This window comes from Hippopotamus amphibius, chromosome 3, assembly GCF_030028045.1.
Source record: "Hippopotamus amphibius kiboko isolate mHipAmp2 chromosome 3, mHipAmp2.hap2, whole genome shotgun sequence".
Lineage (NCBI taxonomy): Eukaryota > Metazoa > Chordata > Mammalia > Artiodactyla > Hippopotamidae > Hippopotamus > Hippopotamus amphibius.
Window position 1 is genome coordinate 30156139 of NC_080188.1, and position 27694 is coordinate 30183832.

The 27694-nt window shown below is 35.7% G+C and overlaps 1 protein-coding gene across 4 annotated transcripts in view; it reads right to left on the reverse strand.

The window, feature by feature from the left end:
- Positions 1-704: 704 nt before the first annotated feature.
- NMU (neuromedin U) overlaps positions 705-27694 on the reverse strand; it is a 30701-nt gene continuing 3711 nt past the window's right edge. Inside the window, exons 2-10 of one of the 4 annotated variants that reach the window (XM_057728746.1) lie at positions 25077-25135; positions 17786-17833; positions 12995-13054; positions 11600-11629; positions 11469-11519; positions 9794-9868; positions 6513-6566; positions 5864-5903; positions 705-789 (exon numbers count right to left, since the gene is read on the reverse strand). In XM_057728746.1, the coding sequence (XP_057584729.1) occupies positions 5868-5903; positions 6513-6566; positions 9794-9868; positions 11469-11519; positions 11600-11629; positions 12995-13054; positions 17786-17833; positions 25077-25135 (413 nt within the window). In that variant the 3' untranslated portion in view covers positions 705-789; positions 5864-5867. The remainder of the gene's footprint in view (positions 790-5863; positions 5904-6512; positions 6567-9793; positions 9869-11468; positions 11520-11599; positions 11630-12994; positions 13055-17785; positions 17834-25076; positions 25136-27694) is intronic. The other 3 variants (XM_057728747.1, XM_057728749.1, XM_057728750.1) reach the window with 3 other exon arrangements.

The window sequence follows — 27694 nt, forward strand, 5'->3', positions numbered from 1 at the left end:
ACAACTAGATAACTAATAAGAACCTACTGTATAGCACAGGGAACTCTACTCAATACTCTGTAATGACCTATATGGGGAAAGGATCTAAAAAAGAGCAGTGGATATATGTATATGTATAACTGATTCACTTTGCTGTACAGCAGAAACTAACACAACATTGTAAATCAACTATACTCTCCAAGAAAAATTTTAAAAAAAAGATAAACAATACTACTACTTGGTAGAAAAAGCTGGCCTCCTGATATGTTTGTAGCAATCAGACATCTATTTTACAGTGTATAAATCAGAACCTGCTTGTTGGACTATTGGTTGGATCATGGCCAAATCTTCCAACTAGTATAGTTTGTTGGTATTCATATTCTAAGATTGTTAGCTATTTGCCATTCTGGTATTTTGTAAGAGCTGGTGATTTTGTCACTGATGAAATCCAAATAGAATAAACTAAAATAGCTCATTAAAACTCAACTCTACCAAGTGCCTTTAATAAAAATAACAAAAGAGCATTGTATATGAGTGCCATCAACAGCTTCAAGGATCTAAGGAACATAATTATTATATCTTCATTACACACTATTTATCATTACAACACTAAGAAAAAATATTTTAAGGTGCTTTTTTAATTTTCAACAAATTAAACATTTATAATCTCAATCAACTTTTACTGAGAATGTTTACAACACAGGGATTCTCAAACTTGTTAAACTTAACAAGGATTGTTTTTCAGAAGAAAAAAAATGTCAGTACATTTTGTATTCCATAGCGTTGCTTCTGCAGAAAATAGGTGGCATTCTGTTAAAAAAAAAATTGAATTTAGATTCAAGTATGAATGGATATACGAATATATGAATATAGCAAGCATATATACAAGTTTATATACACTTCCTTTACACAGACATTTCTATAAATATTTTGTCATGTATGATAAAATTGACATCTGAGATATTTCTCAGCTATTTTCAATCTGCATATCTTTAATTTCATTTAATATCTCTTTGATGAAACTTATTCTGTATGAGAACATTTTCCAGAGTTTTACAAAAATTATTTACCTGTATAAAAGTGGTTTCCTAAAGCTCATTGATGCCAATAAGATTTATGAATAAAATGTTGCAGTTATCCCTTGTGTATTTGCAACTAAATTATCCTATTTTATATCTAACCATGTTCCAAATAAATACAACTCATCAGAACAGAGTATGATCTCAGATAATCAGTTGGGAAAAACAAAGGAAAATTATTACTGAACTGTTTCTCTGTTTACAACACAAAATGAAATCCTAAGTGAATTAGCATATGTGGGCCCTAATCTTGGAAACAATCCAAATAAAGCTATTTTTTCTCAATTTCAGAGAGAATTTTTTGGTAACCTGATCAAATCATGGATTAAATTCCATTTCACATTTATGAACACTCTAAGACTTAGTTTGGTGTTAAAATCAGACATTTTTCCCATTTAGTATTAAACTATTTTTTGTTTACATTTTATAAATGCCTCAATATTTGTAGTGTTCTAAAATATAGTTTCTTTTCCATTAACTCTTTGTTCTTAGTTCCTTGAAACAAGAAAAAATTAGGAATATGTTTGCTCATAATTCTTGATGCCAACATAGCAAGCCTTTGCCAAAACATGAGTTAGTACCAAACATAGTTTAAAAATTCAAGTTTATAATTATACCCCATGAGAACATAAAATTTTTTCTTCACTTTTCCAATATTCGTATCTTTTATTTCCTTCTTATCTAACTGAATTGGCTAATGCATATGAATTACACAATATAAAAGAGGACAGAGCATTTTGTTTTGTTTCTGATATTAATAGAAATACCCCAAAAGCAACTTGCAGGATCTTCATTCCCAGAACAGGGATGGGACCCGTGCCCCCTTCAGTGGAAGCACAGAGTCTTAACCATTGGATTGCCAGGGAAGTCCCCCTGCTGCTGCTTTATTAACTAAGTTTATGCAATATTCTAAATCCCTGTCATTAAAATTGTTGTCATTTCAACAATTTTTATAGCATCTTCACCAGCTGTAGAGTCCATCTCAAGAAACCACTTTCTTTGCTCAGCCATAAGAGGCAACTCTTCATTTGTTAAAGTTTTATCATGAGATTATAGCAATTCAGTCACATCTTCAGGCTCCACTTCTAATTCTAGTTCTCTTGTAATTTCTACCACATCTTCAGTTACTTTCTCCACTGAAGTCTTGAAACCCTCAGGTTTGGAATCAGCCATTCCAAATTATTTTAACCTCTTCCCATGAATCACAAATGTTCTTAATGGTATCTAGAATGATGAACCCTTTCCAGAAGGTTTTCTGTGTGTTATACTTTGCCTAGATCCATTGGAGGAATCACTATCTATGGTAGCTATCACCTTACACAATGCATTTCTTAAATAATAAGACTTGAAATTATTCCTTGATCCATGGGATGTCATGTTAGGAGGCTTGAAGACAATCTCGTTGTGCATATCCTTCAGAGTCCTTTAGTGACCAGATGCATCGTCAATGAGCAGCAATATTTTGAAAGGAATCTTTTTTTCTGAGCAGTAAGTCTCAACTCTGGGCTTAAAATAGTCAATAAACCTTGTTGCATAAGATATGCTGTCATTTAGCCTTTGTTGTTCCATTTTTAGAGCACAGGCAGAGTAGATTCAACATAATTTGTAAGGGCCCTAGGATTTTCCAAACAGTAAATGAGGATTGGCTTCAACTTACAGTCACCAGCTGCACTAGCTCCTAACAAGAGTCAGCTTGTCCTTCAAAGCTTTGAAGCCAGGCACTGACTTCCCTCTAGCTTCAAAAGTCCTAGTGTCATCTTCTTTCAATAGAAGGTTGTTTTGTCTACGTTGAAAATCTGTTGTTTAGTGTGGCCACCTTCATTAATTATCTTAGCGAGATCTTCTGGATCTTACTACAGCTTCTGCATTAGCACTTACTGCTTCAACTTGAACTTTTATGCTAAGAAGACAGCTTCTTTCCTTGAACCTCATGAAACAACCTCTTCTAGTTTCAAACTGTTCTTCTGCAGCTCCCTCACCTCTCCCAGTCTTCACAGAATTGAGGAAAGTTAGGACCTTGCTTTGGATTAGGCTTTGGCTTAAGGGAATGTGGTGGCTGGTCTGATCTCTTATCCAGACTACTGAAATGTTCTCCATATCAGCAATAAGGCTATTTCAATTTCTTATCATTCCCACGTTCATTGGAGTAGCACTTTTAATTTCCTTCAAGAACTTTTCTTTTGCATTCACAATTTGGCTGTTTGCTACAAGAGGCCTAGCTTTTGGTCTATCTTGGCTTTTGACATGCCTTCCTCACTAAGCTTAATCATTTCTAGCTTTTGATTTAAAATGAGAGGTGTGCAACTCTTCCTTTCACTTGAGACCTTAGAGGCCATTGTAGGATTATTAATTGGCCTGATTTAAACACTATTGTGTCTCCCGGAATATGGAGGCCTGAGGAGAGGAAGAGTTACAGTGGAATGGCTGGTCAGTGGAGCAGTCAGAACACACCACATTTATCTGTGTGCCATCTTACATGGGCATGGATCATGACACCCCAAAACAATTACAATAATAATATCTAAGATCACTGATCACAGATCACCATAACAAATATAATGATAATGAACAAGCTTGAAATATTGTAAGAATTACCAAAATGAGACATAAGACACAAAGTGAGCAAATGCTATTGGAAAAAATGGCACTGATAGACTTGCTCGACACAAGGTTGCTCCACAAACCTTCAAACTGTAAAAAGAAAAATATTTTTTAGGCACAATAAAGCAATAAAATGGAGGTATGCCTGTATTGAGTTGATTGTATAATTTTTCTTTTAATGGTGAAAATATTTTCATAGACTTCCTAATGTTGAACCATCTTAGTTGCTGGGATGAACGTCACTTCATGGGGTCATATAATTCTTTCAATGTATTGCTGACTACTATTTACTAATATTTTGTTTAAATGTTTGCATTCATATTTATAAACAGAATTGACCTACAGTTTCTTTTCTTATACTAATTTTGTAAGGTTTTGGTTAGTATTTGCTGACTTCATAAAAAATATTTTGAAATTTTTCTTCCTTCTCTGGGCTAGAAAAATTCAAAATTCTTGGTCTCATACTCTTGAGTGAAGAGTTTCCAGATAACATTCTCGATTTTTTCCCCAAGGCCATCAGTATGTTTAGTGGTTTTTCTTTTTTCTAAGGTTAATTTTGGTAGTGTCTACTTTATTATATACTCTCCATTTATTTCAGTTTTCAAAATGATAGGCACAGAGATTTGCAAAGTACTCATATGATTCCCATTTCTTCTATATCTGTTTTAATTTCCCTCTTTTCATTTGTATTTTTGTATATTTATAGTTTCTTCCTTTTTCATTGATTAGGCTAGGAAAATTAGGATAGTTTATTTCAGTTTTTATAAAAAATAAGACTTTTGGTTTATTTATCAATTCTTGTATGTTACTATTTTATAATCAATTAATTTCATCTTTTATTTTTTAAATAAATTTATTTATTTATTTATTTATTTATTTATTTATTGGCTGTGTTGGGTCTTTGTTGCTGCACACGGGCTTTCTCCAGTTGCGACAAGCAGGGGCTACTCTTTATTGTGGTGCACGGGCTCCTTACTGTGGTGGCTTCTCTTGTTGTGGAGCAGGGGCTCTAGGTGCATGGGCTTCAGTAGTTGCAGCACATGGGCTCGATAGTTGTGGCTTATGGGTTTAGTTTCTCCATGACATGTGGGATCTTCCTGGAACAAGGATCGAACCTGTGTCTCCTGCATTGGTAGGTGGATTCTTAACCACTGTGAGCCTTCTAGGAACTCCTCATCTTTCATTTTATAATTTTCTTCCTCTCCTTTCCTGAGGTTCACCTTGTTGTTCTTTTTAGCTTATTAACAAATTCCTAATTCAATCACTCTCACTTGCTTGATAGTGTTTAAAACCTTGAATTTTCCACTAAATACAGTTTTGTCAGATCCTATAAATTTTAACATGTAGTGTTTTTGTAATCTTCATTTTCTAGATATTATATAATTTTGGTGTTATCTTAAGTTAGAAATAATGTGTTTTGATTTTTGTTTCTATGAGAAAATATTAAGAATTTTATATTCTTAAGCTAAATATGTATTAAAGGGTTGAGATAAATTATAAGAATCAAATATTTGCAAAAATATGTTCAGCATAGAATCTGTATTTAGGATTACATAAAGTTAGTAGAATATAGTTTTATTTCTGTGGTGTAAATTTATTAATGTGCATTTTGCATTTAATTTTAAAATTCACAGTCTAATAAGGTATTAAGATTAACATATTTATTAAATGTGCAGGGCCATTCAATAGCTACGAAGTGTCTACTATATCTCTAGCATTGAGGTGGAAACTCTTGGAGTCCCAAAGTAGAAGTTATGCTCTCATGTCTTTCCACATTTTCTTAGTTCTTAGAAATGGTAAATCACAGCTCTTATAAAGAATCTTTGAATTCTTTAAAAGTCATTTGGAAGACAGAAATGCATTAAGCCTGTAAGTTCTGGCCCACTATCGTGGACACTGATTACCAAAATAAGACACATTCTACTTGCACAGTAAATGATGATTACATCAATGTTTGCAAAATTGATGATGACTGTTGTGACACAGTGTGAGGAACACATGACACGGGCAAAGCAAATCTGGCCCTAAGGTACTAGCATTTTCCATCATATGAAGTCCTCATAGCCTCTATATTTGCAGTATTTATATAGAATATTAATGTACACATGCAATCAAATAATAGAAATAAACTGAGCATAGGTTAACTTGTGGAAATCTGAAAATGACAGAAAATTTCAAACTGGGTTGAATTGTGATGCACATACCATTTTAAATGTAACCTTCTGACCTTCTTCCATTGCGTGGCTGGAAAATAATAAGTGAGAAAGAAATCAATGTACCTAAGGAGAGAAGTTAATTTTCACAGAAAGCAGCCTAATGATCTCAATGAGTGCTATTATTTCTTCCTTATCTATATCTTCCTTATCTGTTAATTTCCTCCTTCCTTTGATCCATTCTCTTCCAATTTATTCTTAGAATTAGTTTCCAAAATGCAAATCTTACCATATAGCTCTCCTTAGACTTTATAATAAAGTTGAAATCCCTTAGCTAAATATTTCATTGGCTAATATTTCTTTAGCTAAATATTTTATTAGAACTTAAGGAGTAATACATCTTTAAGACACTTGTTTCCTGCACACGAAATGTTATGCAACTAAACTGTGAAATAGGTGAATGTCATTTGGGGTATTTACAAACACGAGTAGTGAGTTAGAGAAGAGATCAGAGATGCCATAATATTAAAGCAATAAGGTAGTGGCAGAAGTGAATCTCAGACTATAACACTTGTCGTCAAATATCTTTCGATAAACTTCAAAACAATACTTATAAGTTAATGTAAATAAATGCGCAGTGAAAGTATTTTTCAGTGTGGATATTGATTGATTTTTTTTTTTTAATACAGTATGTGCATACCCTGAATAAGAAGTATCCTCTACTTTGGCTTGCAAGAGGACCCTGGAATTCTTCCTGGAAGAGAAAATGAGGGCATTACAAATCAAACAGCAGTAAAATACGTGCAAATGCTCCTTGAGGGTATAGTTATTTTCAACTATCATAATTAAAAAACAAGGGAATCAAGGATTTAAGTATATAATTCATATCAATAAGTAATTTTTGTATTTATACTGGAAGGATTTTCAGTGACACTAGCAGTATCATCAGTGTTGTATTTTAAGATAATTTCCTTATTTATCTATCGGATTCTATTTTCAGGAAATTTGTCAGTTGTACATATATTCATCAATAAGTAGGCAGAGGACATTTCATAGATAATTAACTATATTTAAAATCTCCCTTCAACATTTTGTTAGAATGAAATTCTTTCTTTACAATACATATTGTATGTGCTAACACACGAAGAGGCAAATATATAAAACAGAATTGTGTCATAGCTAAAATACACAATATATCTATAGAAATTTAAATTGAAATTGAGGGACAATTTTGGTAAACTATATTTATTCAATGAGATTTCAGAGATTTTTCCCAATGTAATTATATTAACAGAAATGGTTCTAAAAAAAAAACCAAATAGAAGCAAATTGATTATTCACAGTGGATATATTTTGAAGTGTTTCTTTTCTCAAAACATTTCATTTTAAAGTTAATGGGAAAAATACTGAACATTTTATGATTTCCATAAAGTTGGTTCTTGTAGCTTCCTATTTTCAGTAACTAGTTATAAGTATCAGGACAGCAACTACTATGAAATTTGTCAAGACCTTTTTCAAGTATTCCATAAGTACAATCACATTTTTAGATTCTAAGAAATGGCCCTGACATCTATTAAAATTCTGAAATACTTGGTTTACAACAAACGTATCTTAAATTCTCAACATTCTACACCTAATTCTCATCCTGATTATTAAATCCCCCTAAATTAAAGACTGAAATTTTTAATATTTAAAAATATACACATTGGGACTTCCCTGGTGGCACAGTGGTTAAGAATCCGCCAGCCAATGCAGGGGATACAGGTTTGATTCCTGGTCTAGAAAGCAACTAAGCCCATGAGTCACAACTACTAAGCCCGCGTGCTGCAACTACCGAAGCCTGCACGCCTAGAGCCCATGCTCCGCAACAAGAGAAGCCACCGCAATGAGAAGCCCATGCACCACAACGAAGAATAGCCCCCACTTGCAACAACTAGAGAAAGCCCACGCGCAGCAACGAAGACCCAACGCAGCCAATTAATTAATTAATTAATTAAAAATATACACGTAGAAACTACATATTTATATGGTTCTATAAGAATAGCTATGTATCTTATATTAAACAGAAAGAAAGAAAGGTAGGACAAAAAGTAACTTAAAATGTGCCCAAATTTAAAATTTTCAAACTCAAACATATAGGTCTTTTCAGTCTTATCACTGGAGATAGAACAATATATAAAAGAATTTGGGAGGTAGAGCTGAAAAACATGTGGGGATGGAAGTGAGGCTGTCTAGCAAAGAAAACTTAAGAAAAGTGCTTGAATGCAATAAAATCTGAAACCTTATTTTCTTTAAGAACCCAAAATATTTCACTATCAAAAATATGGTTTAAAATTAGGTGACTTAAGCCCAACAAAGCTAATACTTTACTGTAATTTTCTAAAATTCATGTTTTACATTCTTTTCTCTCATGGATTCCTAAGAAAATTGGATTGCTGCAAAATAGTTTTAAGAGCTATCATCTGTCCAACAAGATATTACTACTAAGTCAGAGTTCATGCGTTTAGCTAGTTATCTGGAAATATAGTCTCACTCAAGGTGGAACATTTAGACAAAGTACCAAACTGGCCACAATACTGAGTAGCTTTGATTTTTCAAATAATAACACTGAAGTGTTATAGTAAATTAACAATTCGCTAGTGTATTTTAAAAAACTGGATCTTTGAATTGAAATCTTATACTATTCATAAGTCAGGAAGACTCCTCAGAAAGTAAAAGTTAATTCAAAAAAGCATATATTACTTCTAGAAAGTTTGATGACAATTGATTTGATTTTTTTCATCTTGGAAATTCTAAAATTTTAAGGGGCTACTACAGTTCCTCTTACATTTCTCATTAAAGTTGGCAGCAGTATTGTCTTCCTTGATGGAAGCTTAGTTCAATGATGTGAAGAATTTAGGGAGGAATTAGCGATCATAAAAATAAACTTTGAGGAATTTATTTGCCTGAACCGTTTGCGTTTTAAAAAGTATTTGAAAACTTTTGGTAGTAGAAGAATAAAATTAATATGGCATTTAAATTTAGAAAAAATTTAAAAATAAAATAATAGAAGTATTCAAGATTAGACTACAAAGGGAACAGCATAGTGAAAAAAAATATTTGCCTAGACTGAAAGTCAAGAGATTGTTATAATCTCTAATCCCACTGACTACTATGATCTTGGGAAACTCTTTTAACTATTCTGAGTTGTTTTCCCTTTTGTAAACTGGGGATAACAATATTTGCTAAGTACCAATAGAGTTGTCAAAAGAATAAAATGAGATCCTGTAAGGCTAACAGGCATTACTTAAAAATAATGCCAAGAAACATTCATCATCAAAACAGGATTTTTTTCAAAGGACAATAAAAATGCCACAATTTCTAGTTTAAAAATGTGTTAACTCATTTATGTTCATCTTAGTTATGTTCATCTTAAACACAGACAATGATTTGGGGCCATATTTTTGTTAATTGTGGGAAAAACTAAATACATACATTTAACTTCTGATATATTTATCATACTTCATGAGCCTTATTCTTACTAATGCTTTAATACTTGGATAGAAAGCTTGTCATTCCAGCCATCTGCCTATCTGCACAGAGTGTGCAGGTCTTAATCCTTCTCTCCTATTCCTATCTAGTGGTCGTTGATCTTTTCTCCTATTTCTATCTAATGACTAGGCACACTGCCACGTCCTTTCTTAAACCAAGAATGAATAGGTTTCCTCACTGAGAGGGGCATGGCCCTTGGAAGGAAGTCTAACCCCAGTTTTCCTCACTGCCCACAACCTGGGTTAGAAGGAACATATAATGGGAAGGGGGATTGTCCTCTTCTTCCTGAGTGTCAAAACACTGCTGCAAACAGAGACTCCTCTGTAGGCTACCTGGGGGTTACGTGAGACTTATCCAGAAGCAGATCTTATAAACCACCACCACGGGGAATGAACAGAAAGGGCTGGCCACACAGAGTGGTGAAGTGAGCATGCAGTTGGTGTTACATACGTCCACTCTGAACCTCTTCATTCTTCTCTCATGCAGTTGCGGAACGAGCTGCAGCAGTGGATGCAGGACAGACGACTGAGAGACACGAACACACACACGTGGTGAGCACAGAGGCTTCTCGGCATTGGGCCTAAAGCCCGCGGCTTCCTATTTGTTTTTGTTTTTACCCACCATCCTTGCTCCAGACCAAAAAGAACAAGAAAGATATGACCTAAGACAGTCCTTCATGAGCATTTCAAAGAGCTGTGGAGAATAAGCCAAGAGATAGAATAAAAGTTGGCAGCTCAATGCTGGGATCTTGGTCATTCTGTTGAGGAAGCTCTTTCCTTGAGGGCCTGAGCTGCAGCAGCTACAGCCAACAAGGAAAACACCCGCTTGCGTTTTTCAGAGGCAAAAAGCCATCTGTCTGTTTCCAGACTTAAAATGACTTGGGACACATGAAACCAAGTCTGTGAGAATCAGTTTTCCATCATGAACATGTTTATCTGGAAGATTACACTGTACACACATCTAGTAATCTTCTTTCTAAAATATGTATTTCATTTAAAATTGAACATGTGGAACAAGAAAACAGGAGACAAAAATGGCAACATGTCGTTGATAGTGAAAAATGTAACTAAGGTACATTTTCTCAAGATGTAAAGATGCCAAGCAGAAGAAAATGAAAGCACATTTGAGACATGGCTACCTGATATGGTTTCATTTTAAAGGCATGGCTTCAATTGAATCTTCGCACAAATATTAAATTCATTCATCAAACGGATTAAGCCCCGTATGATGGTTATTTGTTAATCAATTCAACTTATATTTGGTTTAAAGCCAGTGTAAGCTAACTTTCAACTCCTCACATGTAAGAATATTCAATGGGATGAACATTTATAACTGAGTTTATGGTTACAGTTACTTTCCCACAGGCAAACACATGTTTAAAATACATCATGCTCCTCATTCCATAAATTGGTCCATAGCAGTGAGTCACAAGCTTAGAAAGAATATTACAGTCAAGGAATTATTAAGTATTCAATCAATTCTAGATTGAAACACCAGAATAGGTTGGTTAGCATTTTAAAAATCCATGCGTACAAAAAAAGAAAAACTACCACTAAAACCACACAATTTAGAAGTGAAATGAATTCAAGTTAATGTTATCTGGCTAATCTTAAAGAGAAAATTCTCAAATTAAGGGCCTAGTTACAAATAAGGAGCTCTTAGGAATTGAAGTGGATATTTCTAGTTATATTTACGTAAATACATTTTTGACAATCATCCTTTAAAATAATTCTTAAAATGACTCTGCATAAGTCTATTTTTCCCTTGAGCTAATCACCATCTAAAATGATATGTTTTACTTAATCATTTGCTTTTTTGCCTCTAAAATGTAAGTTCCATGACATTTACTGCCATATTCCTAGTACCTAGAACTGTGCTTGGCACATAGTAGATACCCAGTAAATAACTGTTGAATGAATAAATAAATGAATTTAATGCACTTGTAGTTATTGAGATATAAGATAAATGTATAATAAATGTTGAATTCCATTTGTTCACCCATGTGTAAACTTCTAAAGAAAAATAAATGAATTTTGATCTACTCTATAAGATAAACTGCAAAACCAGGTTTGTTTGTTTTTTTAAATACTAGTGATTACTAATAAGAAGTAATTCTACAACTTACCACAACATTTGAATTGCCCAACTTTCGTGTCTTCGAATAATGAAATAAGAACTGTTAAAAAAATAGTAAGCTTTACTATAGTGGTTTCCTGTATTATTTTTTAATGTGTATATTTATGGAAATCACCTTACCCTTTTGGTATTATCTTTTTCATCTGTTTCCTGTTGAATTCAGAGAGATATACAAATATCATTATATTAGAAAATCATAAGTATGTATAATATATTATAAATGTATAGTATAAATTTATAATTTATTATAAGATCATATCATATAATTTAAAACATATGACACATATGTTATACATAAAATATAAGACTGAAATTGGTTAAACATACATTACTCTAAAAATAAATGGCAATTAATTAAAAACTTTTTTTTTTACTGCAGCATTATTCATAAGAGTAAAAAAATTAGAAACATCCCAAACATTCAGTAGTGGTGGAATAGGAAATGTTGATATGATCACATGATAGAAAATTCAGAGGAAAAAGACTAGACGGAATCACATCAAAACATTTGTAGTTATCACAAAATAATAAGATTATCGGTTATTTTTTCTTTCTTCCATAAAGTTTTATAGTCCTCTCTCCCTCCAAAAATCTGTCTTTAAGAACGAGACATAGCATTCCTTTTTTGTTGTTCTTTTTTTTCTCATTTGCTTTTAATATAAAGAAACTCATGGATAAACACCATTGTCATTTATTTCCTCTCTAATTAGGAAAAAAATCAATTAAGTGTTTTGGAAATGTCACTATTAGAAACGTTGGAAAACATACAGTTGTAAACACTTATTTAGTTTCAGAAAAACATTTTTGCTTTCAAAATATGAAGTTTTCTTTGAATTACCATATGTGAAAGGTACAGAAGTCAGATCAAACCAGTGATCATAGGTTAAACTGCTAATGGAAAATATATTCTAAACCTGAGGCTCTTATCCTTAATAAAGCAATTTTAAAATTAGTTCGCCTATAAGATACAGAACATAAACTGAGGTATGGTATCTTATGTCATTTTTCAAGTTCTTATTGCCTCACTTTGGGACAAAAAGTTCTCCCACAAGAATCAAATAATAATTTTAATAAGAAACCAAGACATCACAGTAAGAATATAATTTCAAACCAACATTGACAATATAGTTTGCTTTTCTTGCATTCTTAACGTCCTCTCTGACAAAGTACATTGTCCTAACCTCTGAGCTTAGAAAAATGCATCTGTTCTCCAACTGTAGTATGATTCAGGGAGAGAGAAAGCCCAAACGACCCCAGATTTCTCTCATCAGAACTAGAACACATCTTATACTTGAAGGGGACATACAATTTTCCAATTAGTTGATTGCAAACTCCATTACTATGACCCTAAATTCTCAGGCATCAAAGAAGCAGAAGTATTTCTTATTCAAAATCAATGTATGTTCTTCTAGCTCCTAGCTTCCTAAATTGGGTATATCTTCTTCCAGGAGGAATTCCAAGACATCACTGAGCAATTTTTTTTTGCCTACAAATTAAACACTATTTGAACCTTACCTGGGGCTTTGGTAGAGTCCCCATAATTGTGAAGCAAAGCTCCTCCAGCGCATTGGAAGCCTAATGGAAACAAGAAGATATACAGGCCATGCTTCTGGTTTATCAACATTTGCGTAGAAGAGAGAACCTTAAATGTTAGGATCACAAGGATAGTCCAACTGTTAGGGGAACCATTGACCAAAACTGCCCTCCCTGGCCAGGCACCATAGTAACCACTTGCATGAGTTATCTTACAACAGGAGGTCCTGGTAAGGAATGCAGAACTAACAAGCTACCACCAACCACCAACTGGAATAATTCGGGAAAGGTCAAAAGGAGAGAAGAGACTCCAGTCCACATGTCCTACCAACCTCCTAGAATCCTTCTCACTGGAATCCATCTTGGCTAAGTGTTGTGTGCGCCACCAGGGAGGACCCTGAGTCAGAATGATTAGCCAGAGACAACCTGGAAAGTAACCCCATTACCATAAAACCCGAGACTGCAAGCCACGTGGCAGAGCCGTCCTCCTGGCTTCCCTTACCCTGCTGCTCTCCCCCTGGGCTACCCTTCCCAATAATGTCTCTTGCTTTGTCAGCACACGTGTCTCCTCAGACAATTCATTTCTGAGTGTTAGACAAGAGCCCACTCTTGGGCTCTGGAAGGGGTCCCCCTTCCTGCAACACAACTACCCCAAATAGAATCCCTTCTGTGGCCCATTGACACTCTGTTGGAATCTCTTGATTTCTCTCATGACAAAAACTTGGCTCCTGAAAGTAAAACATTCTGGAAAGAAGTGTATATAGGCACTGATTAAAGCTTCCGCTGTGAGTCCAGATACAAAATTCTCAGTATTTGCTTAAATTCTATGACTGAGACTAACTAGGGCAGTGCCAGAAGGATTATTCTTCCCAGCTTGCAGCAAAGTCTGAATCTACATGCCAAAGCGGTGAACCTCACTGAATGGTCCTCATTATTGGCTAGTTTGAAAACCCTGTGATTGCTCACAAACAATGGGAGTTTGGAGGGGAAGAAGCCGTGCATGGTGCACCTAATCTGAGTTCCCACCCTTCCAAGCTGCTGACTGCGTACCCCAGGATCAGGTTTTTCAAAGCATCTGAGCACAGAAGCAGGGCAGGGCTCTTGTGGTTCGCAGCCAGCGGGGTGTGGTGAGGAGGAGTCCAATTGGACAAGCAGGGGCAAAACCTACTTTGCACAGAATTCAGCACAGTTGCACCAGGAACAATTGATTACTTAATAAATACACATGGGAAATAATGAGAAGCTGAAACGGGGGGAGGGGGGCGGCGCCGCTGCGGAGTTGAGCAGCCTGCAACTTTAGAGCAGTGCAAATTCCAGTTCTCCTCTTTATTAGCTGTGTGACCTTGTGCTGGTTACCTAACCTCTCTAAACGTCAGTTCCTGCAGTCTTAAATCCGGGATGACAGCATCAATGCAGAATTCTTGGAAGGATTATACGTAGGTAAAGCTCTTGGCACAGTGCCCCATACAGAGCAATTAGTTAACAATAGTAGCATTAAAAAATGTGTGACCTGTAAAGCTTGATTTACAACTGCAGTTACTGCAAATTCGGGTGTCATAAAGGATTGTTCGGGGCCACTAAGATCCTCACCCTTTGAACAACAGCACGCATTTAACAGGGTTGGTTGTAGTTTAGGGATACAGCTGGAGTCTGAAACAGCTTCTCTGAACATCCTTCCTAGCACTTCAGAGGCCTGCATTGTTCTGTTTGTTTGTCTGCCCAATGCAAATTGTTGGGATATTTATTAATAATATTAAATGGCTCATATTTATGTAGTGTTTCAATAAATTATAAAACACATTCATATACATAATCCACACTTTGTCTTTAAAACACAACTTGACATATACAGGATGGGAATTGTTATTCTCACGTATAAAGCAAATGAGATGCTAAGAGACTGTCACTTGCCCAATACTACACACAGCTAGGTATCACTGTGTTGCACTGTTATTGATCATTAAGCCTATGGTTGGGAGTTGGATGAGAGAAAAAGTAGTGTGTGAACACTGATACATCTTTTCTCACTTTTCCGCTTCAAGTCATGCAGGTCACCCCCCAAAAATCTGGAAATAAGTCCCTGAAACTTCCTCTTATGGCCCATCTAGATATGCTGCAAAATACAAAATGATTTTTAAAAAATCTAGTGATATCATGTGTCTCTTAACTCAAAGAATAATAAATTTAGATATATGAGTGTCTCCTTAGAAAACAGCCTCTAGGGCTTCTCTGGTGGCTCAGTGGTTAAGAATCTGCCTGCCTGCCAATGCAGGGGACACGGGTTCGAGCCCTGGTCCAGGAAGATCCCACATGCCGAGGAGCAACTAAGCCCGTGTGCCACAACTACTGAGCCTGTGCTCTAGAGCCTTGGAGCCACAACTACTGAGCCCACAAGCTGCCACTACTGAAGGCCACACGGCTAGAGCCCATGCTCCCCAACGAGAGAAGCTACTGCAATGAGAAGCCTGCGCACTGCAACAAAGAGTAGCCCCTGCTCGCCACAACTAGAGAAAGCCTGCGCACAGCAACAAAGATCCAATGCAGCCAAAAATAAATAAATAAATAATAAAATAAATCTTAAGAAAAAGAAAACAGCTTCTAAGCCAGTTGAGGCTTGGCAACAAGACTGAAGGTTCACAGAAAAAGTTTCAAAACAAGCTGCATTTTCTCCAGCAATTTTTTACATAAAGCCATTATTCACTGAGCTACAGCTATTCTTTAAGGATTTTTCTCATATGAGATTTTTAATATTTTATTTTTTATTTGTGGGCCTTTTAAAGAGCCTTTATTTTCTATTTGGTAAAAATGTTTTGAAGAACTATTCAGATAATCACATACATAATAAAATAATAAATAGGAAATTAATGATTTTTAAAAAATGGTACCAATTAGTGTAAAAGATTTCATAGTAAATTCACAAAGCTCTCCTCAAAAGGTACAGTCTCCAAATCCAATACATGCATAGTTTAACCTTGATGATGTTCAGATGAGCCCTTTAAAATTCATCCTTTTAATTTTGAAGATATAAAACTGATTCTGAGGGTGTTCCTGAATTTTAAATGTAATGCAAAAGCTTGCGTGCTGATTAACATACATCACATCTTATATATCCATCAAGGCTCCTCCAGCTATTTGAAATATCATTCATAAACGTTGTCTATTGTGATTCTGGTCGTGCTTTACCACTTAATGCCTCTAACTTGCTGCAAGTGATCCTCTGCAGGCTGAGGAACCGGTCAAGGCAGGAGAAATACGTCACTTCATAAGGCTGCTTCTACACATGGGCCAGGATGACATTCTGGAAGGATTATGTGAAGGACAGGCACCACGCCCTGGCCAGACCACGTGGGAGTTTGCCCCAGGCACCCAGCTGACTGCGCGCAGAAGGCGGAGCCTAGAGCCTCTCCTGAGACCTCTCCTCTGTCCAGGAGACTAGGGATGCTGATCAAGAAAGTTAAGACACCAAGGCTAACTCTGCTACACCTGCATGCAGAGATAGAGCTGCAGACAGAAGGAGCAGCATCCAGCAGGGACGCATAAGGAGAACACTTATTTCCCATTCCTCATGTTTTTGAGACTGGGAACCCTCGACCTGGGACCTGGGACCTGGGACCCTTTGCTGCAGTGCTACAATGCTTGCACCTGAACAAACCTCTCCTTGAGCAACAAAACACAAAGAAACTAGGTGGGACTAAAAATAACTGTGTATGCACAGTTCTGGCAAACTATGGACAAAAAGAAACAAATAGACCAAAAACCCACCTGCCACTTCTGAAGGGCCAGGAGCAAAAGCAGGGAATGGACCATGCTCCCTGCACTCAATACCACTGGTCGGGGGGACACCTAGGCCACCCCTCTGGCCAAACGCCCCTGGATACACCCCTACCCTCACCCCATATAAGGAACCATCCGCCCCCCACCCCCAGCCCAGGGTGAGCAAGGGAACCTGTTACTTGTGATAGCCCCCCACTGCTGCAGCAGGGGCCCCAGCAAAGCTTGGCCTGCATTTCTTGTCTGGCCTCTAGTCAATCTCTGTTGTTAGGGAAAGCCAAGAACCCTGATCAGTATCATTTGCAGGTACAGGAGCTAGACTAACACTCCTCTCTCCGCAACCCTCTCTTAACAATTTCCTGGGGAAGAGAAGGGAGTTACCTGACAGATGATTGCGAGGAGGCAATCGGGCATGCTCTACGGAGTGCTTTCCTCTGAGGGAGCCCCTCTCTGGCCAGTTGTTCTTGTCTGGTTGCTGCCCTGTTGCAGAAAACCTGATTCCTGCAGAAGGCTTGAGTCCCTGTCTAACCTCAGTTTAATTCTGAGGGTAGTTTCAGCAAACACACTTGGCAGCAGACCTAAGGCCACAATCAGAAACTGACTTTTCAGTTACAATGATACTTTGATCTCCCAAGTCTGACTCTATAAGTTCATCTCTCCATGGGTTGCAAACTCAATTGGGGGCCAGGATATTAGTCCCCCAATACAGCAATGGATACATTATTTTTAATCTAACATAGAATTTGATTTTGAAATTAACATTTTAATTTCCAAAATATGGGTATATTATCTGCAAATCTATTTTTTTTAGAGATGTAAGCCCTAGCACTTTACAACATAAACTCATAGCACTCATTATTACCTTCAGAGGATGTAATAATTTCTAATATGTAGACATTTTAGTAAGTCCATAAAATAATGACGTCTCCAAAGGAAGAAATGGAGTATTTTAGCACAACGCAATTGCTTACATCACTATGAAACACCTCCAGTTGGAATTACCTGAGGCTGAGAATCCATGGACAGGAAAGACGAACAAGCATCATCTATCTGCAGAAAACAAAAATGCCAGCTACATCTTGGAAACAGACAGAAGATAGCAAAAAACAGAAAGCAGATTTTACAAAGTCAAGTTACCTATGCAACGTTAATTAAAGTTCCATGACTGTTCAGGCCTCTGGATTTGGGAGGGAGGAGCCTTTTAAATGATCTAAGGAAGTCCTGGAATTGGGATTTCCCCAAGATTCACCCCCAGGTGAAGGGGGTATACATCCCCCTTTATAGTCAATAGGGATCATCAGAGTATAAAGATGCTTCAAACATTGAAGGAAAAAACTTCTGATGTTATTCAGCCTGAGAAACGGGAGTAGTGACTAAAGAATGGCCTCAAAATTAAGGAGCGCCCTGCTATGTGGTTCTTTACTACATGTAAATCTAATCACATCATCTAAATTAACATGATAATAGCATACATGCTAAATGACAAAGAGCATACAGTAAAAAGTCTTACACAACATGGGCCATCTTCTAGTTCTCTACCAAGAAGCCAACATTAGAAAACAGTTCTATTTTACAAGGAAGGTTTATTGAACTATGCTTGGCAACTAGCTGTTCTCAGCTTTTATCCTTAAAAGAAACCTTGAAAGATTTTAAACTGTGATATAAGAGATTTATATTAATCATTAAAAACTGTGCTAAGTTAAGCACTAAGCTGGATGTCTGGAGTTATTTATGGCATTTATTTCTTTGGTGGCCTTTTAAAATGGGACTGGAAAAAAATGGTACGGATTCTTGTCTGTCTGGGAGGATTTAGGTTGAGTCCTATTTATGGCCGCCTTCTAGTTTCAGAATTGTTTGCTGAATTTAATATAATTTCAATTCTCCCACTAAACTGAAGGGGGGATAATCATACCCTTCAGTCATAATTTCTCAAGCTCCTTATTGTTTCCAAGTTGAACATGAACTAAAATATATAATTCTCTAATTTAGAGAATAACAAAGGTATACAGTATGATAGAAAAGCATACATTCTTGTCTCCTTTTTATGTTCACAGAACTTATCTTCTCTATGTATCACAAATACTGGGAGAATTGTTTTATTCTATTTGTCCCTTGTGTCCACCCACCTGCTCCCGCTTCCATGCCATACAAACCCAGAATCATGGATACAAACCACACACACACACACACACACACACACACACACACACACAGTGGTAAACTTCTTGAGAGCAGGGGCTATCTAACATTCCCAAATAAGTTTTCAGTAAATATTCTTAAACTGCATTGAGTTTGTGGGAAAAAAATAAAAGAGAGGTCAGCTGAGAAGGGAAAGCCAAAAAGATACCCTTTTAAGCTTTAAATTGTCACTAATGCTTTATGTGTCACCCCCAAAGGTGATTTAATTTGCTTTCGTAGGGTAGGAGGGAGTGGTCCCTCCCAAAACTGTTGTGATGTTTAGGTATCTGAAGACATTACACGCTCAAGGGGAAAGCTGTCCACCCCCGGCCCAGGCTGCTCATCTATGTGAGGTAGCCATGTCCAAGGAGAGCAGGTTCTTGAAACTCAGGGCTCACGAATCAGTGCATCAATATTGCTTGAATAAAAACATCAGAATACAAAAAGACACCAATTAATCAAATTAGGAGATAACTGCAAAGCTTTCAGTCTTTTTTCTCCTTTCTTTAAAAGACACAGCTGCACTGCTCACCCACTTTCCCTTTGGGTAAGCATTTGTTCACTTCACTCAGCTTATGGCCCTAATGGTTTTAAGAGCCACTAATTGCTTTTGAGAACTCTGTAGAGTCCATTGATGAATCCCTTTGAAAATAGTTACGTCTCTGTATGTGGTTTGAAAAGTACGTGTTTCTAGTGTCTGAATAGCTCTGTAATGTTTAAAATCTCCAGCAGAAAGCTTAACTATATGTTCTTAGCATCTCCTTTAAATATCTTTTTTAGCGAAAGAATGTATAGTGCTTTTACAACTCCATTTGAGTTTTTTCCCTGCATTATCATCTAAAAGTTTTTTCAAAGATTTTCCACAGAAATATAGAGAATTTCAAGCTAAAATAAGTGTTTCTGTGTTCTACATTAATATCAGTTGTCTAAATTATTCTTCTTCTGGCTTATATTTTTCTAGCATGTATTATGATATACCAAGGCAGAGGCCCTTAAACTAGACTTTACAAATTTTTGTGCTATTTAAGACTCTTTAGTACTCGGCCCTTATCGTCAATCTTATCTTTGCCCTTATGTATTTTGTTAGGGGTGGCTTAGGAATAAAGGATATTCTCCTCATTTCATAGCTTGCTATCATCATTGGACTTTAACCCTCTATATTTCCATTTCATACTCCTTTACCACCCTCCCATAGGCAACTCTTCTCATGTACTTGATGTATATCCTCTGTTTATGTCCTTGTAAAGCCTGTACTGCCATTGGTATGCATGTATGGTATTTTCTTACTTTTTTTTTTTTTTACTTAACACTACACTTTAAGATCTCTCCCTTTGGGGTGGGATGAATTGGGAGATTGGGATTGCCATATATACATTACTAATAAGAAAAAGAATATCAAATTGTACACTTTAAATACATGCAGTTTATTCTATGTCAATTGTATCTGAATAAAAGTTCTTAAAAAAAAAAATCTCTCCCTGTTCCTGGCGATCTCTAGCGTGTTACTCGTAACTGCTGTAGAGTACTTCACAATGTGCACCCACCACATGTTGCCTACCTACTCCTCAGTGATGGGCAGCCAGTTTCCTCCACTCCTCCCATTACCTCTTTGTATCTGTCCTCCCCATAGGGTTCTGCAGGAGAATATGTTTGGGCTACCCACCCGGAAGAGGGAATGCTAGACCATGGGGATATCTAGGAGGCTTTGCAGAGGGCTCTACCAGTTGACACTCTCATCAGCAGTGCATGAGGATTCCTGTACCCTACACCCTTGCTAACATTTGCCATTATCTAGATGTTAAGTGTCTGCCCATCTAACAGATAGAAAGTGACAGTCTTGTTGTCTTAATTCTCATTTCCTTGTTAATAATGGATTTGAGCATTTCTTCAGATGCTGGTTGGTCTTTAGGTTTCCTCTTTGTAAACTGCTCTATCCTTGGACTATTTTTTATTTTGGATTCCTGTCTTTATCCAATTTCATAGAATTTCTTAGATATTTTAGAAACTAATCCGTTATCAGTTTAAGGCATTGTCAATATCTTCTTTCAAAGGCTCTTATCTTTTTTCAATGGAGTCCTTTGTTGAAAGAAATCTTTACTTTTAATGTAATTCAAGTCATCATGTTTCTGGCCTTAAAGTTTATGGTAGAAGTTTTAAGAAGCCTTTCCCTGTTCCTAGCTCACAAAGATATTTTCCTAACAGAAAAGATATTTCCTATGAACTCTATAATTTTACCCTGTATGTTTAGATCTCTTACCCACCCGGAGCCCCCTTTTGTATCGGGTATTAGTTTTATTTTTCTCCATACAGTGAGCCAGTTTCTCAGTCCTCATTTGCCAAACAATCTGTCCTTTCTCCTCTGAATTTCAGTGTTACTTTATTGTAAGTTAAGTTTATATGTACATGCATTTCTGTCTTAGGTTGGGTTCCCCCAGAAACGGACCTTAAGACAAGGATGTGGATATGAGTAGGTCATTTGAGAGATTACCCAAAAAGCACTGGTAGAAAAGTGGAGAAGTAAAACAGGGAAGGGAAGGAATCCAATCAAGGGTATGTTATCAAGCAGGTTACCACCATTGTAACTGGGATCAATCTGCCTGGGGAACTCTGGGAGCCAATGCAGAGTTATCCCACCTGAGAGGAGAGGCAGCTAAGGTATTCATCCACAACTCCCGTGGGTTACCAACTGATGGCTACTCTAGTGGTAGGAGTATTTGGTCCCAGGCACTCCTGGTCTGTCCCGAGCACAGGCCAAACAGGCAGAGTCACAGGTGCTTGCAATTAGAAACAGTAGGTTTGGAGGGTGCTCAAATGGTGAATGACAAAGGGATATGACAGGGCACTGACAGTGTCTGCTAAACCCTCCAAGCTCTAGTGTCAGTTCCATTGGTTCATTTGTCTATTCATACGCCCTTACTGTGCATTTTTATTAGTACAGTTTCTTAGGATTTCTTGATATCTGGTAGGGCAAGTTCTGGCTCTTAGCTCTTTATATTTAAAATTTCCTTAGCCATTTGTAGACCTTTATTTTTCCACATCAATTTTAGGTTAAATTTATAAACTTTCCAAAAAAAGTTAAGTGGAATTCTGATTGGGTTGCATTGATTTTATGGGGTTTACATGGACTAATTTAGGGAGGATTGATGTATTTTTATTACATTAAATTAATTGTTTCATCCAAAAGCAAAGAATGTCTCTCCATATATTCACATTATCTTCTAATTCCTTTATTAAAATTTAATTTTTTCCCCATAAGCTATTGTGTATTTTTGGTTAATTCCTAAATACTTATAGTTTTGTTGCCATTGTGAATGATGTAACATTTTCATGTTACTTTTTTCTAGTGAAAAGAAACATTATTGATTCTTGTATATTGGCATTATACCCAAAATTCTTCTGAATTCTCTTCTTAGCTCCAATAGCTTTAAGAGCAAGAAATTTATTAATGTAATTCATCACAATTACAGATTAAAGGAGAAAAGGCATATTGCTTATCTCAATACTGGTGCCAATAAAATATTTGATTAAGTTCACATTTTATTTAGGATTAACAAAACTCTTAGCAAGACAGGAAAAGAAAAGAACTTCCTTAACTAGGTAAAGTTTATATAACAAAATTCTAGAGAAAATTTATACCCTATGGAGAAGCTTTAGATACATTTATTGTGTAACACAGTACTGGAGGCCTTTTGGCCAATGATTAGAAGGAAAGAAGAAATTGTTTCTTCAGTGCTTATTGTATTACTATAGCAGCATTTTGGCATCAGATATTTTTCTAGGAATTTATTCATTTCATCTAAGTTTTCAAAATTATTACCATATAGCTGTCCATAATACTTTTGGGGGAGGGTAACAACTTATTGAAATATAATTCAGATTCCGTACAATTCACCATTTAGAGTGTACAATTCACTAGGTTTTTTTTTTTTTTTAAGCTATTTCCCATTATCTAGAAAGAAAATAATGGCTTGATATAATAGTCTTCTAGAGGATATATATGTACACACAGAAATTAGGTTTGTGGGTCAGGATAAATGTCAGAATTTAACCCTGATGGTAGCAAGAATTAGTTTATCTCAGATGAAGGCTATAACTCAACTAGCTAGACCAGAGAATGCCTTAAGGTAGTAGAACAGGTGCTGCTTCCAAGTGCCTTTCTTCTCTCTCCCTGAGACACACCTGGAATCTGTGGGTTTGTGGGACTAGTGCAGGGTGGGAGTCCCAACAGATTAGAGGGGCACTGAGTCTCCCCAACTTGCTTTTTTCTTTATCAGTTTAGAGGGTGATGTCATTGGTAGGTAAAGCAGTAAATCTATACTCTAGCTACCTTGTTTCAAATCTATACTCTAGCTACCTTGTTTCTGGACCTAAAGTTCATGTTTTGAATACAGACCTTCAAACTGAACCACAGAAAGTAGCAACTCTCCAGTCAGAGCTACAAATACCAAATGGCCTTTCCATAGGGCCTTTACAGCCACAGATTTTTTTTTTCCCCCCCTGGTGGGATCTTCCTGGGGCAGGACTTGAACCCATGTCCCCTGCATTGGCAGGCGGATTCTTAACCACTGCGCCACCTAGGAAGTCCCAGCCACAGATTTTTTAAATTACAAGTCATGACCCACCACAGTCCATCCCTCAGTTGATGACTTTTGTCTGCACCAATATGATGACTCCAGACCAACATGACACAATTCACTAGCTTTTAGTGTTATTTATTGAGTTGTGCAAACTTCACCAATTGTCCATAATACTTATTTAAAACATTTTTTAAATCTCCCTTTTTCTTGGTGATCTGCCCTTTTCAGTGCGTCTTTTTTTCCATCTTTCCCTTCTCTACCTTCTTAAATCAGTACTGCCAGTGCTTATTAACGTTTTGAAAGAACTAATATATGATTTTTTTTAATATTGTTGATTTGTTCTCCCCTCTCTCTTTTTAAAATTTCTTTCTGCCTCTATTTTTATTATTTACCTCATTCCTGTTTCTTTAAATTTTCCCCGTTGTTCTTTTCCCTTACATTTTTCAGTTGAATGCTACGCATTTGTTTTTTTTTTTTTTACGCATTTGTTTTTAATTTTTCTTTTTTCCTGATAGATATATATGAAGTTAAAGTTTTTTTCTAGCTACTGTTTTAGTTGTAGCATACAAATTTGGACTTACAATATTTTTATGTTATTCTTTTTTCAACCTAGGGCTATTTACCAAAATGCCATTTATTTTCCTAACAGATGGGAATTGAAGTTATACTTTTGTTAATAGTTTCTAACTTTATTGCATTATGACTGGAAAACATTTAAAATGGATCCTAATTTATGAAAACCTTCTTTATCTTCTGACATGCTCTGTTTTTTTAAGTGCCCCAATTATAATAAAAAAGAATGTGCATACTATTTAGTACAGGTTTTTAAAAATATTTCTAATAGCTCAAATTTATTAATTGTGTTGTTGGGTCTTTGACATACTACTTGTGTGCTATTTGCTTTAACTATCAGTTTTGGGAGAGGAATATTAAAATCTCCAAATACAAATATTCATTTATCTGTTTTTCCCTGAATTTTTATCAACTGTTAATAAATTTTGAGATTGTTCTGCTAATACATATTAATGATGGCTGTATCTTTTTGCTCTGTTGTTCTTTTATCAGCATATAAGACCATGCTTTGTCTGTTAAAATGGTTTATGTATTTGAATTCTATTTTACCAGATATTAAGACTGCTACTCCAATTTTCTTGCAGTTTATATTTGCTTGGTACATCATTTTCCACTCTTGACAATTTTTTGTTTTTTGCTTTAAGCGTGACCCTTATAGAGACCATATTGCTGAATCCGTTTTTAAAATCCAGTCTGAGAATCTCTTTTAGGTGTATATTTTCACACATTCAAATTTATTATAATTACTCTATTATTAGGACATATTTCTGCCATCTTAATTTACCATTTACTATATTTTTTATTTCTTTTTCATCTTTCCTTCTTCATGTAATAAAAATAATTCTGAATTCAGAATGTTAGTAAAATCACACTTGTCCCAAAGCTCAATTACATTATTTCACTTTACCATGATAATTTTTAAAAGGGTAAAATTTCCACTAATTTGTATAAGGATAAATCTTTACCTCATTCCACAACTGTAATTCTTGTTCCGGCTGTAATCCTTGAGGCAATATTGGAGCACCTAAAAATAAAGTTATAGTCACATGTTAATGTGATAGTATTTCTTCTAAAATTAAATATTTATATATAATTTCTTTTTGGATGATATTTCTCGTTTTTTACTGTACATCACTATTTCAACTGGCTATTTCAGCATTTGACTTAGTATAAGGAGAGATGATTATTAAATAAACCTTAATAACATTACAAAGACATTACTCTCAAGAGTGAATTTATGTCTACACAAAACCTTGTACATGAATGTGCATAGCAGCATTATTCATAATAACCCCAAAGCAAAAACAATGCAAATATCCATCATCTAGCAAATAGATAAACAAAATGTGGTACATCCACACAATGGAAAGTTGTTGGCCATAAAAAGGAATGAACTACTGATACATGCTGCAACAGAGATGAATCTCAAACATATTTTACGAAGTCAAATAAGCCAGATGCAAAAGATCAAATACTGTACGAATCTATTTACATGGAATGTGCAGGGAAGGCAAATCGATAGTGACAGAAAGACCAGTGATTGCTTGGTGCTGGGGGTAGGAAGGGGGATGACTGCAAATGGACATAGATCTTTGGGGGGTGATGGAAAATTGTTGTGATAGCTGCACAACTCTTTTTTTTTTTTCTTCCTTTGGTGGAGATGAATCAATATTTTATTGGTTAAGGAGAAGTAAAAGTACAAAAATGCTTATACAATAGAGCATTAAAAAGTGAGAAATCCATTCTACTTAATTCAGAACACTTGAAGAGTCACCTCTGCCACTATGTATGAATAATACAGGAGCAGAAATTTATTACAGACACATGTTTTGGTTTGGCCCTTGTTTGACCTAAATCTTGTAAAGAATGACATTCAAATAACTGAAATCACATTTTTCAAGTAAGACAATGCCTCCAGGATTTTCCTAATGTGATCCTGAAATAGAATTTGGATGATGAAGTATCAGATAAAATTTATGTAAATGGTATGAAGTTATAGCACATTAACCATGATGAGTAAGGATCTTTTTTTTATTCTTCCGTTTTTTTTTTCTTTCCAATTTGACTGAGATGTAATTGACACATAGCACTGAATAAGTTTAAGGTACACAGCATAATGATTTGGATATTGTGAAATGATTATCACAATAAACTTAGTTAATATCCATCATCTTATATAGATACCAAAAAAAAGAAAACACCGTGTTCTTTGCCTTGTGATGAGAACTCTCAGAATCCACTGAATAACTTTCAAATACACCACAGAACAGTGTTCACTATAGTGATCATGTTGTATGTTACATCCCTAGTACTTGTTTATCTTATAACTGGAAGTTTGTACCTTTTGACCACCTTCATCCAAACTTATTTATACCATAAATCACAAATTACTTTAACTTAAAAGACAAACAGAAACTCCTGAAACGTATGAAACATATTTAATAAAAGGTGATGGTAAATATTCTTATAATATGGAACTCTCAAAACAATACAGAAAAGAAAACATTAATAGGCAAATGGCTGCCCAACTCTTTAAGTCTACTTAAAAATCACTGAGTTGTATACCTGAAACAGATAAATTTTATGGTACATAATCTGTCAATCAAGATTTCTTTTTTTTAAATGATTGATTGATTGATTGGCTGTGTTGGGTCTTTGTTGCTGCACGTGGGCTTTCTCTAATTGTGACAAGCAGGGGCTACTTAGTTGTGGTCCGTGGCCTTCTCACTGTGGTGGCTTCTCTTGTTGTTGAGCACGGGATCTAGGTGTGTGGGCTTCAGTAGTTGCAGCATGTGGACTCAATAGTTGTGGCTCGAAGGCTCTAGAGCTCAGGCTCAGTAGTTGTGGTACATGGGCTTAGCTGCTCTGCAGCATGTGAGATCTTCCTGGACCAGGGATCGAACCCACGTTCCCTGCATTGGCAGGTGGATTCTTAACCATTGCACCATCAAGGAAGTCCTTGATCAAGATTTCTTAAAGAAGAATTACTTGGTAAGGCCTTAATTATTATTGAAATAAATTTGAACTAGCTTATATCCTCCAAAATAATATTTTCTTCATAGATTTAATTTTCTAAATCATGCTGTGTAAATTATAAATATTAAATGTGATTACTAGTTTTCATTATATGTATACATTTACCTTTACTAAAATAAAAAAAAATCCTTTAGTAGAAGACTGTAAATTTTTCTAAGCTTTCAACCATACTAAAACCAAATAATTAACAACAAGATGAAGATACTAAAATCAAATAATTTTAAAAAATAGATGAAGAGAACCTTTTAAAAATAAAGATAGCACCTACTAACACTGATTGAGCAGTTAGTTGATGCCAGGTAAATGTATCATGTCCTTTAACCTTCATATCAACCTTTTAAGATAAGATTCTACTTATTCCCATTTTAAGATGAGGAAATTGAAGGAAGGAAGGATTAGGTAATTTGTCTCAGGTCACCAAAATACATAGCAGAAGCAGATTTTAAACCAGGTCTGGCTGACTCCAAATCCTGACTTTTTTTTTTTTTTTTCCTAATTCTACATCTTTTTAGATAAGTCTTGCCTTGAGTTCACACATATTTGTACT